The sequence below is a fragment of the Diabrotica undecimpunctata genome, chromosome 6, assembly GCF_040954645.1.
Source record: "Diabrotica undecimpunctata isolate CICGRU chromosome 6, icDiaUnde3, whole genome shotgun sequence".
Classification (NCBI taxonomy): domain Eukaryota; kingdom Metazoa; phylum Arthropoda; class Insecta; order Coleoptera; family Chrysomelidae; genus Diabrotica; species Diabrotica undecimpunctata.
Window position 1 is genome coordinate 129136953 of NC_092808.1, and position 16727 is coordinate 129153679.

Below are 16727 nucleotides of genomic sequence, written 5' to 3' on the forward strand. Positions count from 1 at the left end.
TACTATCTTCTCAATATTTTTCTGTATTATTGTGCTAGGTCATACAAGCTATTCTATAGTCTACCCCACCTGGGCTTTTCAGCAGACAACCCGAATTACGTTGCCATACCTTTTTTTTATATGTTTCATCTTCAATCTATTCATATTATATGTTAATTTAGATGAAATTATCTAAACCATATTTATAATTATTATCCTTAGGTTACTAAGTTAAATGAAGACAACATCAAAGCTCCACTGTACACTCTAGCTTTTGGAGAATCCGCCGACGAAAGTTTCTTAAGAAAACTCTCTTTGAAAAACAAAGCATTCTCAAGACAAATATACGAAGCAGCAGATGCAGCTATCCAATTGCAACAATTCTACAGACAAATATCTTCCCCACTTTTATCAGATGTTCATTTTAAATACAACGACGATGCTAGTGAAGTAACAAACACAGGTTTTCCTATTTTGTACGCTGGTGGAGAAATTGTAGTTACTGGACGATTCGTAGGTAAGATTTTTTTTCATTATGATCTTTTACTGTGTCGTTGAAGCAAAATGCCCTCGGGCGGCTGGATGCGCTAAAAACAAGTTTACGAGTGACTTGACAGTGAGAAGGCATATTGAGACCTCAGTGCCGTTTGACGGGGGGAACAAATAAGGGTCTAATCACCTTCTGTTGTCTCCGGGTGCTCTGCAGAGGGCTTCGAATATACTGTCGAGAGCTCCTCTACTTAAGTCCATTTTCGGGTTATGGACTTGGAAAATATTTATCTTCGGTGTCTTGCCTTGAAAAAGGCAAGATATTTCTTACATGACAATTTCTTCGTCGAAATAAAAACACCAAGTTAAGTTGAAACAATTCTCAGCCACAGAGTATGGAAAATAAATGCAGGAAGCAGAGCCCCGAGAGCACTAAGCTCTCGGAGAGCCCGTGAGGAACTGACCTGGCTGACCTGAAAATCGCCAATATTTATATGCGCTGTTCGAGCGATAAATAGGGATTTCCAGGTCAAGAGCCAATGGGAAAATTCGAGGCGGGGCGATGCGCATCGAAATGCGTACTAGTCTACACACTATCGCATTCAATGACATCCCCCCTCCTCTGGAGACTCTGCGGCTGGGAAACATAATTATTGAATAAAAAATACAATAAAATTACAAATGTGAAAATACACAAGAAAATATGCATAAAAATACAAGTAAAAATGTTCAAAATAATTCACACAGCACTGCACTACTTACAGGGGGAGGTCGGTGGTGATGGTGGCATCTCCGTGGATGACAGGTCCATCCTTGGTCGGTGTGCCAACTACTCCAACGGGCTCGTCTTCTTCTCGGTCGTCCGGATCCCATCTACCATATCCAACGGGGTTTCGTAGAGTACCAGTGTGCCGAAGCCTACGTGGTCGTCCAACCACTTTCGGTAGGGGGGCGATGACTGGGTCTACTCCGGGACTTTCATCGGCATCTGGGGCTTCTAACTTCGAATAAGCCTGGCTCGTCAAAGGTGTCTGCACGTCGAAGGCGTCAGGTCTGCAGAAGGTCTCGATGTCGGAGTGTTAGAGTATTGCTTTCTAACACTACGTGGTTCTCCCCATTCTTCTCTTGACTTCAACCTATGTTGAAGTCAATGGTGTGTTGCCTTCCGTGAATTCTAGCTGGGTCGTGGGTTCGGATTTTAACCACGTTGTCGGGCGCCATGTCACATCGGGGGAACAAATAAGGGTCTAACCACCTTCTGTTGTCTCCGGGTGCTCTGTAGAGGGCTTCGAATATACTGTTGAGAGCTTCTCTACTTAAGTCCATTTTCGGGTTATGGACTTGGAAAATATTTATCTTCGGTGTCTTGCCTTGAAAAAGGCAAGATATTTCTTACATGACAATTTCTTCGTCGAAATAAAAACACCAAGTTAAGTTGAAACAATTCTCAGCCACAGAGTATGGAAAATAAATGCAGGAAGCAGAGCCCCGAGAGCACTAAGCTCTCGGAGAGCCCGTGAGGAACTGACCTGGCTGACCTGAAAATCGCCAATATTTATATGCGCTGTTCGAGGGATAAATAGGGATTTCCAGGTCAAGAGCCAATGGGAAAATTCGAAGCGGGACGATGCGCATCGAAATGCGTACTAGTCCACAGACTATCGCATTCAATGACAGTTCTTGTATTTATACAGAACACGATACTGGTACGCCACGGTCACGAGTAGGCAGATTGAGACCCTGCACATGAACAGAACCGTATCCCTCTTGAAAATGGCTCCAAAATGGGTTCCGAAAAGTCGAGTATTAAATTCCCAACGCGGTTCTTCCCCCGAGAACTTATTACTTTTCATATATATATATATATATATATATATATATATATATATATATATATATATATATATATAGATATATATGAATATATTCAATGGTTGAATTGCAGAGGTTTGATCGGTCAATAATTGGTAAATGAAAGTCGTCAACTACTTCATTGATTTACTAAAATATGTTTGGCTTTTATTCTTTTTTTAAAAGCATCAACTTAACATTAAAACTTAACTAACAAAACGAGAAAAAAAAACAAAAAACACAAGAAAAACTGTATAAGAGCACAGATTGTTTTCGATTATTTCGATTGTTTTCTATCCGTTTTAGAATGTCATAATTTCACATGTGGCTTGCTTTCGTACATGTGTTTATTTATAATTCAGTAAGGTACGATTATCGAGGGCAAATGAAAAGGAACCGACCTTTGTTAAAAAAAGGATTTATTTTTTATATATTATTTAATATATTATACTCAATGAAAAATGGACCAATTTGGAGTATTTAAAAAAAATGGAAGAAGAATGGGAATGAAGTTTATGTCATGTATGGGGTTTTTTTATTTGTTTTGTATGATGAGAGAGTGGTTTGTCTTTTATTTAGGGAGGCTGGATGTTTTAGAATTTGGCACATTTCAAGGATGAATCGCTTGTGATAATTTTGTTATTATCAATTTTTTGACGTGTATGAAGATGAACCATCTTCATACAGGTCATAAAATTGGTTTTGAAACTCCAGAGCCAGTTGGAACGTTGTGGAATTAATTAACTTAAGAGTTTCCATGTTTCGCGCATTTGCAATTAATTGCGTGTTATTCAAATTTTTTCATGCAGAATATGTTTGAGTGTTTTATTTTTTGTTAATTTTTTAGACATATTATTTAATTCTAAAGCGGTACGAAGTTTACCGGTTCAGCTAGTTTTGAATAAAATACATTCTGTTTGGCAATGACATTTTAGAACGTTGTACTACAGATAGCATCACTTGTAATTCCTTGGCTTCATTGGCAACAGGCTTTTGGCATTTTTAACTAAAACATTTATTAACACTTCCAGAAATTTTAAATTTGTTTACAATTCTTGTAACAGTCAATTGGTGAATATTCCTATTGGGATGTCTGTTGTTAAAAACAGCTGCTGCTTCTCGATGAGTTTTATAATTATCTCCCACAATTAAAACTATCTCAATTTTCTTCACACAAGTTGCCATTTTTTGTATTTTATAAAATTTAACTGGCGATTTGGCGTTTGCTGTCAGTGCATTCTAGATTCAATATCGTTTTATGCATAAATTGAGAGGTAGGTACTGTACAGAATTTTTCAGGGCATCCTAGATTAAATGTTTATCTGTAGACGTAAATTATCAATACTAATAAGATGTTTGTAACGGTAACAAAATCTGTTTTCTCATGGCAAATGGATAATATTGGATATCTGACATAATAGTTATAAACCTAAATAATGGCAATTTGCTAATAAATACAAAATAAAATAATTATATATTTAAAGCGAATGCTCATGCGGTTCAAGCCGCGGCTGGTACTTAGAGCAAAACGTCATATAGTGCTGAAGTCGCTGCCTATCTACTTTAGAATTACTTACTTTAGAAAAGTAATTTAATAATTTAAAATAAAGTACATTTCTAGATTTCTAAAGGGAACTGAAAGTGTGGAGTTAGCACACATATATGTATTAGTATTTGAATCTGCTTGTATAAAATAAGTTATCTATATATAGGTAATATAATATAAATTTTTTTAGGTAACAAATTTGATCCTGCAATTAGAGCTGTTGGTAAACGAGGACCTCTAATATATAGACCACAGGTTCACAAGCCAGTAAATTCATTGGAGCGTCTGTGGGCGTACTTGACTGTAAGGGAAACCCTTGAGAAAATGAAAATTGCCAAAGATAAAACGGAACTCACTAAGAAAGCTTTAAAGCTAGCACTTAAATATTCTTTTGTTACTGAGGTAACATCATTGGTTGTAGTGAAACCTAACTCTACACGTCCCATATATTCAGATGACGGATATCGTAAGTACCTATATTTTATTTTTGTTATATTATTGTTAACTCCTTCCTAACATATAATGTGAAATATACAAATTACAATAATTATCTCTGTCGTTATCTGTATGCGGGGTCGACAGTACGAGTATCAATCTCCTTAACAGATATCTCTGATCGAAGTATCCTTCACAAAGGATTGGATAATTATCATTTTGACGTTAAAGTTATTCTTTTATTCTTAATGTTTTACTCATATGTTCTTTCATTTTGACATCAACTGATGGCATCCCCAAAATTTTCCTAATATATCTATTCCTATTTTTTTTTCCTTTACTTTACTTATACATATAAAAAAGCAATCTCATTTCTGTCACCTGAATTTCTTTTCATTTTTTTCATTGAATAGATCTTATGACTTAATTTTTCTTTTAGTTTTACCAGTGCATGCAACTCCATATATTTCTCCATTACCCTGTAATACAATATCAGAACATATTACTGATATGCTGATGCTGTCCTACATTTACCGTTCAGTCCGTTTCATACCTGTCCTTGCACTAGTTATTACTCCCTCATTCGTGTCTCTCACAATCTTCATATACTAACCACACAATCTTTTTTTATTGACCGCTTATCACCGAACCTATATAAACTTTTTGTCATATGTATTGTAAGATAGCGATAATGAATCAGTTAAATCAGTTAAATCAAATAATGAGTTGCTATCAACAAGTCGTCGTAGACACTTTGTCTCAGGACTAGCAACCTTCTGTGGAGTCTTAGTATATATAAGATAAGAATATAAACATCCCAGTATATATAAGATCAAAATATTATAACTCAAGTTCAATTTAACAACATTTAACGGGATTTTACCCAAGTATTTAGTGGCTCAAAACATGTACATTCAGATAACACTGATGATGGAATATTAATTCCGAAAATGTTTTGTTTTGTAGCTCGATAGGGTGTTTTAATTATATACCTTTTATAAAGGATTTTTAAATAAATTTTTTTGTGATACATGGTATGCAGTCAAGTGCAGGAACTTAGTTTCTTGTGGATAATTAATATACTATGGGTATTTGTTTTTTTATTCCTATATTTATTCATAAGAATTGTCAATAAGAATGAGATAAAATTTTATTATCAAGTAACAAACACAGAATTTGTTTAATTTGCAATTCGAGAACTACATATGTCCGAAGTGAAAATCAAAACGTCAAAATAAACTTGTTGTAAAGTAAAAATGGTAAAACTGTGGCTTATTCTTAGTTAAAATAGTAAATTGTACGTAGGTGGAAATAGGTGGGAATTGTAGGTGGAAAAGGTAAAATTGGTGTTATTTTATGTAAAAAAAATCAAACACGATGGGTTCTTTATGGAAAAGAGTAAAATGGTGATAATAAATGGAAATCTGAAACCAGCCAGGGTTCTAAAAGAGCAGACGCAGCTTGTGATTTCATTGATAGCGTCAAACCTAGAAAAATGATCACATTCTACGGGACACATTCTACGGGAAAGTGGCTAAAATATTATTAAACTATTAATAGTGAGAAAAATCGAAGGATAAATGGTTATATCGGTAGAAAGCAAGCCCCTTCGTTAAAAAATATCAAGGCATGAGCCGGAATAAGAAGAGCAAATCAACTGGTTATATAAGCTCGAGGCTCGAGCGTTTTGGTATATTAATCACCAACGTCAGGAGGACTTATGGGTAGTATGGACAATAGGGAATGTAGAGAAGACGAGAAAAATATGCAACTTGTGGATTTACAGAGATGGGGAAATCAATGTGTTAGAGAGAGAAGAACCGTTGAGGTAAGTAAAAATGAGAAAGATATATGTTAACGTCGAAGGAATCTACATGACAGGCTATTATAGTTCTGATATTATCCGCTAGTCGGCGTCAGTAATTCACCATATTTAATTCAAATTATTGTTGTAGTTCAACTATTATTCGAATTAATATAATGATAAAGGTAAGATTGTATGGTATGGTGGGTCGTTGGAAAGAAGAAAAGGTGAGAGGTACAATCATATAGAAAAATTAAACATGGCGATGGACCATGACCATACTTTGACGATCTATATGTTTATATATGTGTATAGGTATATGTACAGTACGAGGACGGTAACCACATTTATTTATGTTTTTAGATCTAAATATCTCCAAAGATCACAGAGTATACCGTCCTCGTGTCCCTACATTTTATATGTATTCATGTGAATAGGAGAAAAGTCATCTATATAATAGAAAACTGGTAAAATATCCTAGTAGGCGTAAAAAAAGCGGGATGAGTAGCAGCTGCCACGCTCCAAAATGTTGTCAAAATAGTCCCTAACTTCGTTCCTATTGGTCATAGAAGGTTTTTTTTAATGTGAGTTTTTTTACTAACTATCCAATGGTTGTACGTACAAGTCTGTAGCTTAAAAAATATAGAGGTTATTACAATTGTTTATAAGTAAAAAACATACCCCTTTTTCAAACGTTTATTTTGTAAATAATTTCGATACTTACTTTACTGCATTGTGTCCGGACATCGAGGGTACATCGATGAGGACAGTTTCTGCATGTAAGAAGATGTTCCATATTCTGTGTTTCTCCACAGTGACAGTTCACATCATCTTGGTCGATTTTTCCCCATTTTGCCATGTTTGATTTTACTGGAGTGACCCCAGTTTCCTATTCACAGTTTTCCACGTTTTAAAGTCTAGGGACTGGCCTGTTCATTGAACCTGGGGAAGAGGAAAATACTCAGGCGGTTCATCCTGCTCTGTTCCAAGGAAGTTTTTCCTAGATTTTAGTCGCTTTCGCGGTGTTCGAGCTTTGTATAGGGCATGCCGCTCGTCCGCGATCTGTTTAATTTTCTCTATGTGCTCTGCATGTTGAGGGTTCTGCAAAACCCGCTGCTTTATATACATTTGGGAGTGGCGTTGGTTTCATGCACCCCGTTACTATCCTACATGTCTCATTTAGCGCAGTATCAACTTGTTTGGTGTGTCAAAAGGGGCACGCATATTCAGCAGTTGAGAAACACAGTGCTTGTGCCGTTGTTCTTAAAACGCCAAGACATGCGCCCCATTTACTTTCCGTTAGTTTTCTGAGTATGCTGTTCCTAGTTGTTACTTTCCCTCTCGTTTTTATGCAATGTTGTCTGTAGGTCCAGAGTTACTCCAAGATATATAGGTTGGTTTGTGTGTTCTAATGTATTACCATTCCAGGCAATTTGGAGTTTTCGCTTGGCTTCCTTTGCGCGAAGCTGGAAAGCGCAGACTTGGGTTTTACATGGATTGGGTCTCAGGGAATTCTGCAGGTAGTACGCTATCATTGTTTTTAAGGCAGTTTCAAGTTTCTTCTCCACTGCTTCAAAACTATTTCCTTAAGCAGATATTACAAGATCGACAGCATAGAGAAAGTGCTTGGTTTCGGTCGGCGTAGGTTGGTCGTTTGTGTATATATTGAAGAGCATTGGTGCTAAAATTCTTCCCTGTGGGAGGCCATTCTTCTGAACTCTCCACCTACTTACTTTACCCTCCAGCACAATGAAAAAATGTCTGTTTTGCAATAAGGAATATACGACCTTACCCAGATGGTGGTCATTGAGAGTGTCGTATAATTTGCGGAGCAATGTTTTGTGTCTTACTGTGTCATAGACTGCTGTCAAATCTACGAAAGCAGCCCCTGTTATAAGTTTTTCTTCAAAGCCCTCTTCAATGTGTTCTGTTAGTGCGAGGACTTGACCAGTGCAAAATTTTCCTCCTTGTTGTGGGATGAGGTGCTTGTCGACATTTATCGACGTATAGTCGTATAGTTTAAAAAAGTGACGCGAATAAGTATGTAGCTTATTAAGGCTATTACTTTAGATTTCCTAGGTGGTTTGTCTCCGAATCCAATCTTCTTCTAGTGTTTGAGCCCTTATATCGGTTCGTAGTTCTTCCATTTCTTCTTCCAAAATGATGCTGTTGATAATGGTCCTATTAATACTCGTCAACAAAAACAAAAAATTCGATTAGAATAAACTTAGTAAATTATTATTTTGGTATAATAGTATTATTGGGTTAAAATAATTTTTTCTTCAAAAATTCGATCTCTATTGTGTGGGAATGGTATTTTAGAAACAGTGCAGTAAAATTACAATAGATACAGAAAAAATGATGAGAGATTTGGATTTGGATTATCCGTTTCGGATATTGGTGACCATAATGGCAATCTGTATTTTGCAATTATTAAAAATTATATAAATATATAAATTATTTATGTTTGGGCCAACTATTTAGTTCTACACCTACAAGTTTATAAAAGTGAATACTGATGCTTCTTTTATAATTATTATAATTATTAGTAATTATTTTTTATATGTTACTAATCAATACTGGTTATTAAATTGTGTATATTATTTCTAACCATCGATATTAATATTTTTATTATTTTAGTTCGACATGAAGTACCATCTTATTCGATGCAAGATTCTGGATCATACGGAGAACCTGCTGCTGGTTAGTAATATTTAATTCAGCTTATTTTATTAAAACATTCTCGAAGCTAATTGTATATGAGTATACATGAAAGTCTATTAACAACAGAGGAGAACGTTTGTTCTCCTCTATTGTTTATTTAAAAATAACAGAGAAGAATATCTCCCACAGTTTGCCAGTGATAATAAATACACTTTATAAACACCACCCAAGAGGGTTATCAACGTGGACTAGTGTAAATAAGGGACTAAATAGTCGTGCGGAAAAAATTGAAAACCTCAGTAATGAACGTAAGAGTTACGCCTGGAGCATTATGTGGATCAGACTATAAGCTACATAACTTGAAAAATACATCAGACACAACAGCTAAGGGTAAATAATATGGAAGAATCCCAGATGAAATTGATAAGCAAGGCAAAACCACAAATATTAGAAGACACCTATAAAACATAGACCGGAATAAAATCTGGATACATTCAGCGGTAAAAAGTGCACACTGCATTAAATTAAAAAAAAAACAAATATTGGATGACCTTATGTTAAGTGGAAACAAGAGGAGTTACGTTACAACAGACCACAAAAACAGGAAACAACACTCAAGAAATAGCGGAATTAAGCAGAAAAATAAAATGCATGTGCATCAAAGAAAAAAACAACCATATAAATAACGCGTGTCAAGAACTGGAGCAACATGCAAACCGCCATGAAAGCCATGAACGGTTTCTTCTTCTTCTTCTTCAGCCTTAAGTAATCCAACTTTGGACATAGGCCTTCCCCAAATCAATCCAGTGTTTTCTATTTTACGCCTCTTGCTTCCAGCTGTGTCCTCCGATCTTCTTAATGTCATCAGCCCTTCTCATTTGTGGTCTTCCTCTGCTTCTCTTTCCTAACCATGGTCTCTATTATTGTATTTAGTGGTCCCATCTTTTATCCTTTAGTCAGGCATTGTGTCCTGCGAAACTCCATTTTAATTTGGCAGCATGTTCTCCTGCGTCTTTTACTTTGGTTTTGCTTCTAATCTATTTGTTTGTTTTTGTCTATAAGTCTCACACCGAGCATTGATCTTTCCATCGCTCTTTGTGCTTTTACTATTTTTTACTATTTTATCCATATTAGACTTAGTAAGTGTCCACGTCTGTGAACCATACGTGAGTATAGGGAGGATACACTGATCGTAAATTCTGATTTTCAAATATTATTCTATTTTAGAGCTTTTCAGATCCACCTGTTTTCCAAATCCTGTTCATGCTAACCTTATTCTTCTGGTAAATTCGGCAGTTTGATTTTATTTGTTAACTTTCATTCTCTGTCCCAGGTACATGTATTCGCTTACTGTTTCTAAATCTATGTCGTTTAACGTTATTTCTCTAATTTTCCGGGTATACATCCGTTGGTGTTTGTTCCTGATGATTGTTGATTGTTGGAGACGTTCCGTCAAAATCACATTTGACAATATCGATGCTTTTTGTTCCAAAGTAGGAACTAGAGTCTTTCTCCTCTCTGCACGGATATCGCTCAATATATTTGAGGTTTTTAAATATATATATATATATATATATATATATATATATATATATATATATATACTAACATATATATACTAACGTATTAAATTATGAATCTGTTTTATGTAACTGTTATTTCATTTTAGGTCAACCTTTAAGAAGTAAAGTAGCATATAAAGCTCAAATCTCCACTTCAGGTAAGTTAAAAATATTTTTATTTTATAATATATATATATATATATATATATATATATATATATATATATATGCGCAACGACAGAAACGAATACATAGAGTCAGAAGAGGAAATAGCAATGGCGTGGAAAGAATACGCAGAAAGACTTTTTAATGAGGAAAGACCAACACAACCAACGCGCAAACTTCCTTCCGAAAACTTATCAGGGCCATCGATAATGCGAAGTGGTAAAGGAAGGAAATCTTGGTAAAGCTGTTCAATAGAATTTATGATACTGGTTACATTCCGCGAGAATGGCTGCAGTCATCCTTTGTGATGATCCCAAAAACAGCTAATGCCACAAAATGCAATGAACACCGCTTAATCAGTTTAATGAGTCACTTGCTAAAACTCTTCCTTAGGATATTACACTCAAGAATGTACAAGATACTAGAAGAACTTAGCGGGTCAACACAATTCGGTTTTAAGGGAGGACTAGGAACAAGAGAGGCAATTTTATGTTTGAACACCTTAATACAAAACTGTTTAGATCAACGAAAAGATGTCTACCTCACCTTCATCGACTACGAGAAGGCATTTGACAATGTTAAACATGATATCATGATGGAACTACTACATAGGGCCAACATGGACCAGAAGGAGATCAGAATTATTCAGAATCTATACTGGAACCAAATGGCAAAGGTGAGGATTGATCAAGACCAATATACAGATGAATTTGAAATCCGGAAAGGTGTCCGCCAAGGCTGCATACTCTCTCCGATGCTTTTTAATTTATATGTTGAAAATATATTTGCGGAAGCATTAGAAGACACGGAATTAGGCATTAAGGTGAACGGCATACCAATTAGCAACCTACGCTATGCGGACGACACAGTGATTATAACTGATAATTTGGAAGATCAGCAGTTATTACTTGATAGGGTGAATAGCATAGGTAAAAAATATGGCCTCAAAATCAACATTTTGAAAACGAAATATATGGTCATTAGCAGAAACCCTCCAGAAAACCCGATAATATGCATAGGTGACGATCGCATAAAACGCGTGAAAACTTTTAAATACCTTGGCACCACAATCAATGACCAATCGGATCCACAACAAGAGATAAAAACCCGAATACAAATGGCAAGACAAGCTTTTGTGAAATTCAGACCGCTCCTATGTAATCAAAACCTAAATTTCGAAATACGCTACAGAATGGTCAAGTGCTACATATGGTCCATCTTGCTTTATGGCATGGAAACGTGGACTTTGAAAAAAACATCTATCAACAAACTTGAAGCATTTGAAATGTGGTCATTGAGAAGAATGATGCGCATACCTTGGGTGGATAGAGTTCGAAACGATGACGTCCTTAAGAGAGCCGGCGTGGAAAGAGAACTCTTTGAATTAATTAAAAAACGCAAGATTGGTTACCTTGGGCACATATTGAGAGGAGCAAAATATGAAATACCACAGTTAATCCTACAAGGGAAGATCGAAGGTAGGAGAGGAGCCGGCCGCAAACAATTATCCTGGTTAAGGAATATTAAAGAATGGACAGGAATACACAATACAGGCGAGCTGTGTCACGCCGCCAAGAACAGAATTCTAGTAATGAGATAGTCGCCTACGCACTTTGGTGTATGGCATGTTAAGAAGAAGAATATATATATATATATATATATATATATATATATATATATATATATATATATGTTTTATTTTCACAGATGGAAGACAATAAGACAATGTCTTTGTATATTTTTTGGTATATGAGAAATTTACGTAATAAAAAATACTAATAAAAAATATATGTTTTTATTTATTTTTACAGCTATTAGCAACAGGGGACCAGTGTTTCATCGTATACAAAAACCACGAAGACCAAGAGTGCGACCAAGTAAGTTAACAATAGTATAAAATTTATTCAAAAGGATTACAATTTTTTCAAAACGTTTTTGTTCCAGTCGGACTATTATCAGTGAAACATTTTAAAAGGTTTCACAAAGCTTATTATTTTCGATGGTGCTCAATCGCACCGCAATGGTGGATCAAAAAGATGCTTACATTGTTTGTTACACGTTTAGACTTTATTATTGGATTTCCGGAACCATAAAAGTCGTTTAGATAATCTACAAAAACATTACCTGACTGCCAGATTAATTTCTGTAACAAAGATTTAGACTTTAGGTATAAATACAAATAGGGTCCGACGGGCAATGAATATTTTGAACAGCTCATGACTATGTTAAAGGAAATATACTTCTAAACAAATTCAGTGATGCATAAAATTCAATAAATTTTTTTTATCAGTTATGAAAAAATTTGGCGTCTCGGGCACGTTGGACCCACCTTGCCCGGATAAGGGTTAACAGGCGGCATAGGTATAATTGTTATATATTTTCTTAAAAATTCCTTAAGATAAAGTTAAATATTTGTTAGTTTTAAAATAATGTTATCTATTATTAGCGTAGGTTAAAAATTGTTGAATATTGCAATAAATAGATAAATAATAATATTCGGCAATTTGATCTTGTACGGATTTACAAACAAAGAGTAGAAGCCGCTTTCACGTGACGAGGTTTACTTATCGTAAATTATTGAATTACTTCAACAATTAACTTAGTGGTCGTAAACAAATTCTAGGAAAAGTAGCATCATAACAATTTAAAACATAGATTTCATCCACATTTAGTTGTTTGGTGTTTGTCAATACGTATATACCTACCTAAAAATTATCATAAGTATAGTGATTCTACATCTAGTTTACCGAAATGGCGACAAAAGAGGTAAGTAGTAGGTTTATATTCTTTCTTGATAATTTATTCCTACACAAATTTACACCAAATAATAAAAAAGGTTATTAACATATTTTTACGTGTTTTACAGATTAACTTCTGCTAAACTACTAAAATTGGTTCAAGAATCCGATTTAGATGAAGAAGTATTTATTGCATTTGACGATGTCCCACAAACAGATGCTGAGGAGTCCGTCATGGAAGAAGAATTTATTATAGAACAGACAGACGAGTACGACTCAGAAGAGCACATAAAGAATAAGCCTTAATCTCCAGGCAACATTTTGATATCTAAGGATGGAAATGAATGTAGTAGTGGTCCACTGAGTAGTGCTCAAATAAAATTTCATAATTTCCTACGAAAAAAAGGTGGGCCTACAGCTAATAGCAATTTATTTACACCTAAACAAATATTCAAGTCAATTATGAGTCCAAAAATGTGTGACATAATTTTGCGTAAAACAAACAGAAAATGCAAAAGAGTCTGTGAGGTTTTTAACAAGGAATTTGCGCAAAGATCCTTAAATGCTTTAAGACAGCTTCCACAATAAAATTTGATCCATTTATTGAATGTTAGCTCAACGCATTTTTTGGTAATCTAATTGCTGCTGGTGTACATAGAAATAACAAAAAAAACTTTTGTGAGATGTGGAGTATGGATTCTCTGCCACTAGTACGTGCAACAATGTCTCCTGATCGTTTCAAAACCATGCTGAGATTTATAAAATTTATCATCATTCTGACTTTACAACCCTGCGTGGGTCCTAGCATCCTCAAAAATTTCTCTCCAGTCGTTCTTATCCATCGCCTTTCTCCGCCAAGCACGTATTCCCACATTGCTCATATCTCTATCGATGTTATCAAGCTTATTCTGGATCTTCCTCTGCTTCCCTGACCAATGGGTCTATCATGGAGCATTTTTCTAGCTGGGTCATTTTGTTCCATCCGTATTACATGTCCTATTCACCTCAGATATTTATAAGATTTGTCAACGAAAATACTCGCGAAAAACTCAAAAAATCGATACGGCTGTACCGATATAAGATATCTGGACAATGCTGAATAAAAATTTGCAACCAGGCTACAAACCATCTCAATGCATAACCATCGACGAACAATTTTATTGTTTCCGTTTAGAGACCATACAAATTTTACCCAATATATTCGTTCCAAACGCTCTAAATATGGAATCAAGGTATTTTGGAGTATTTTTGGTTGTGATGCATCAAACGCTTATCCCGTACAAGGTCATGTATAAATTGGAAAAACAGTAGATTGTTCTCAACAAGTTAAAGTAGGCAAACAGTTTTTGATCTGGTCACGTCTAAAAAGGGCGAAATTTTACCAAAGATAACTATTTTAGCAGTTTTTAACTCGGTAAAGTCTTGAATTCATTGCACACGACGGTACACGACGGAAGTGAGCACAGGTAGAAAAATAAGAAATTTCTACGCACCAGTATGCAAACAAACTCCGCCTATGGTGACAAATGGGTGGATCGAGTAGCTCAGAAGTCACCACTGCCGTTCCTAAGCCCAGGTAAAGGAGGAAGGTTGGGTAGTGGGCTGACACCCACGCCCGGAAAAAACACACTGTTACGAAACCTGAACCTCGGAATACAGGACGGAACTTTCGAAAACGACTCAAGCTACGAAACATGGACTAAATATTTGGAAACTGGAATGTGAGGACACTAAATAAACCATAAGCTCAAACCAAACTTCTACAAAAACTAAAACGATATAAACTCATGATTACTCATCATCATTATCCAGCCTCAAAAGTCCACTGCTGAACATAGGCCTCTTTCTCATGTTTCAAACCCCGTCTATCTTGCGTCGCTCTTATCCAGTTTTTATTGAGTCTTCTTAAATCGTCAGTCCATCTTGTAGGTGGTCGACCGACGCTTTTCTTGTCTTCCCTTGGCCTCCATTCCAATAAATTCTTTGTCCATCGCCCATCTGTCATTCTGGCTATGTGTCCTGCCCATCTCCATTTTAGTCTGGCTATCTTCTCGATGATGTCAGTCAATCCGGTTCTTCGCCTGATGTCTTCGTTGGTTATTCTGTCTCGCAGAGTTATTCCTAACATGGACCGTTCCATTCTTCTCTGCGTGACTCTCAGTTTGGTAGCTGCTGCTGCTGCTTTTTTTTGTAACAACAACATGATTACTACTCTTCAGGATATAAGATAGGTGGGGAAAGGTGTAACGGACACTAAAACGCACACAATTTTATATATTTACCTATATCACTTCTATTTAGTGGGAAGAAACCATCAAATAATGTGCAGTTGCATTTGTAGTGGATAATGATTTAAAGTCAAAAATCATAGACTTCCAGGCAGTCAGTAAAAGGATATGCAAGTTAAGAATTTGCACCCACTTCTTTAATAAAGCCTAAGATATGCTTAGTATTGCAATACCACACAAGCTAATTAGACTTATTAAAGCCACCATGGATGAAACTCAGGCATGTGTATGAATACAAAACCACTGGACAGACATTTTTAAAATTTCGCATGCACTAGAGAGATGGGCTGGCCCCAACTTTGTTTAACCTGGCACTGGAGTATCAGGAGGTTAGGAAAATACAAACTGGAAGAGAAAAACTACTGACCAACCGAACGGTCCAACTGACCGCTTATGCGAATGATATTAATACTATGAGTAGAACATCAACAGGAGCACAGGAAACATACGCAGAGTTAAGAAGGCAAACAAAAGGCTAGGTCTGGAAATTAACACAGAAAAAAAAACAAAAATAATAATACAAACGAAAAGAAATATAGTCCCACAAAACATTATACATGAAAATGACATTGAAACGATTGGAAAGTTTACATATCTGGGAGTAAAAATATATGCAGACGAATCAGAAGATGAAGAAATACGGAAGATGATAACGCAGGCAAACAGAGTTTATTTTGCCCTCTCCCATATATTTCGGTCTAAAAATGTCCACCGAAATACAAAGATGAGAATCTATTAAACCTTTATTCGATCAAGAGCATGCTATGGCAGTGAAGAAGGGGTACTGAAAGAAACATCCAAAAGCAAACTCGATACATTCGAAAGGAAAGTACTGAGGAGAATACTAAGACCTGTGAGGGAAAACAGAATCTTTAAAAATTAATAAAACAACGGGCTTTATTAACTTTATAAGGAAGCACCACAATGCTAGAATGCAGGAAAAGAGACAAAAGGAACAAAGGGTGGAGGCAAAAGATAAAGGATGCCAAGGCTCAATTTGGGCTGTAGTGCCCTAGAAGAAGAAGTATGCAAACAAGCAAGGAAAGAGTTGTTTTTTCTACGAGTTTTGCATACAATAATGATGCTACTGTATGCTCTTATATGCCAAAAAAAACCAAAGCAGTAAACTTACTTTCGTCCATGCATATGACAGGACAAATAAAAGGCAGTGAATTAGCGAAGTAGGAAATAATTAAGTATTGCAAT

The 16727-nt window shown here is 35.7% G+C and overlaps 1 protein-coding gene across 1 annotated transcript in view; it reads left to right on the top strand.

Annotated features, from left to right (window-relative positions):
- Positions 1–16727, top strand: part of LOC140443886 (inter-alpha-trypsin inhibitor heavy chain H4-like) — an 81291-nt gene that overhangs the window by 57061 nt on the left and 7503 nt on the right. The window contains exons 8-12 of the mRNA XM_072535386.1: positions 202–496; positions 4056–4331; positions 8745–8807; positions 10438–10488; positions 12307–12372. Of these exons, the coding sequence (XP_072391487.1) occupies positions 202–496; positions 4056–4331; positions 8745–8807; positions 10438–10488; positions 12307–12372 (751 nt within the window). The remainder of the gene's footprint in view (positions 1–201; positions 497–4055; positions 4332–8744; positions 8808–10437; positions 10489–12306; positions 12373–16727) is intronic.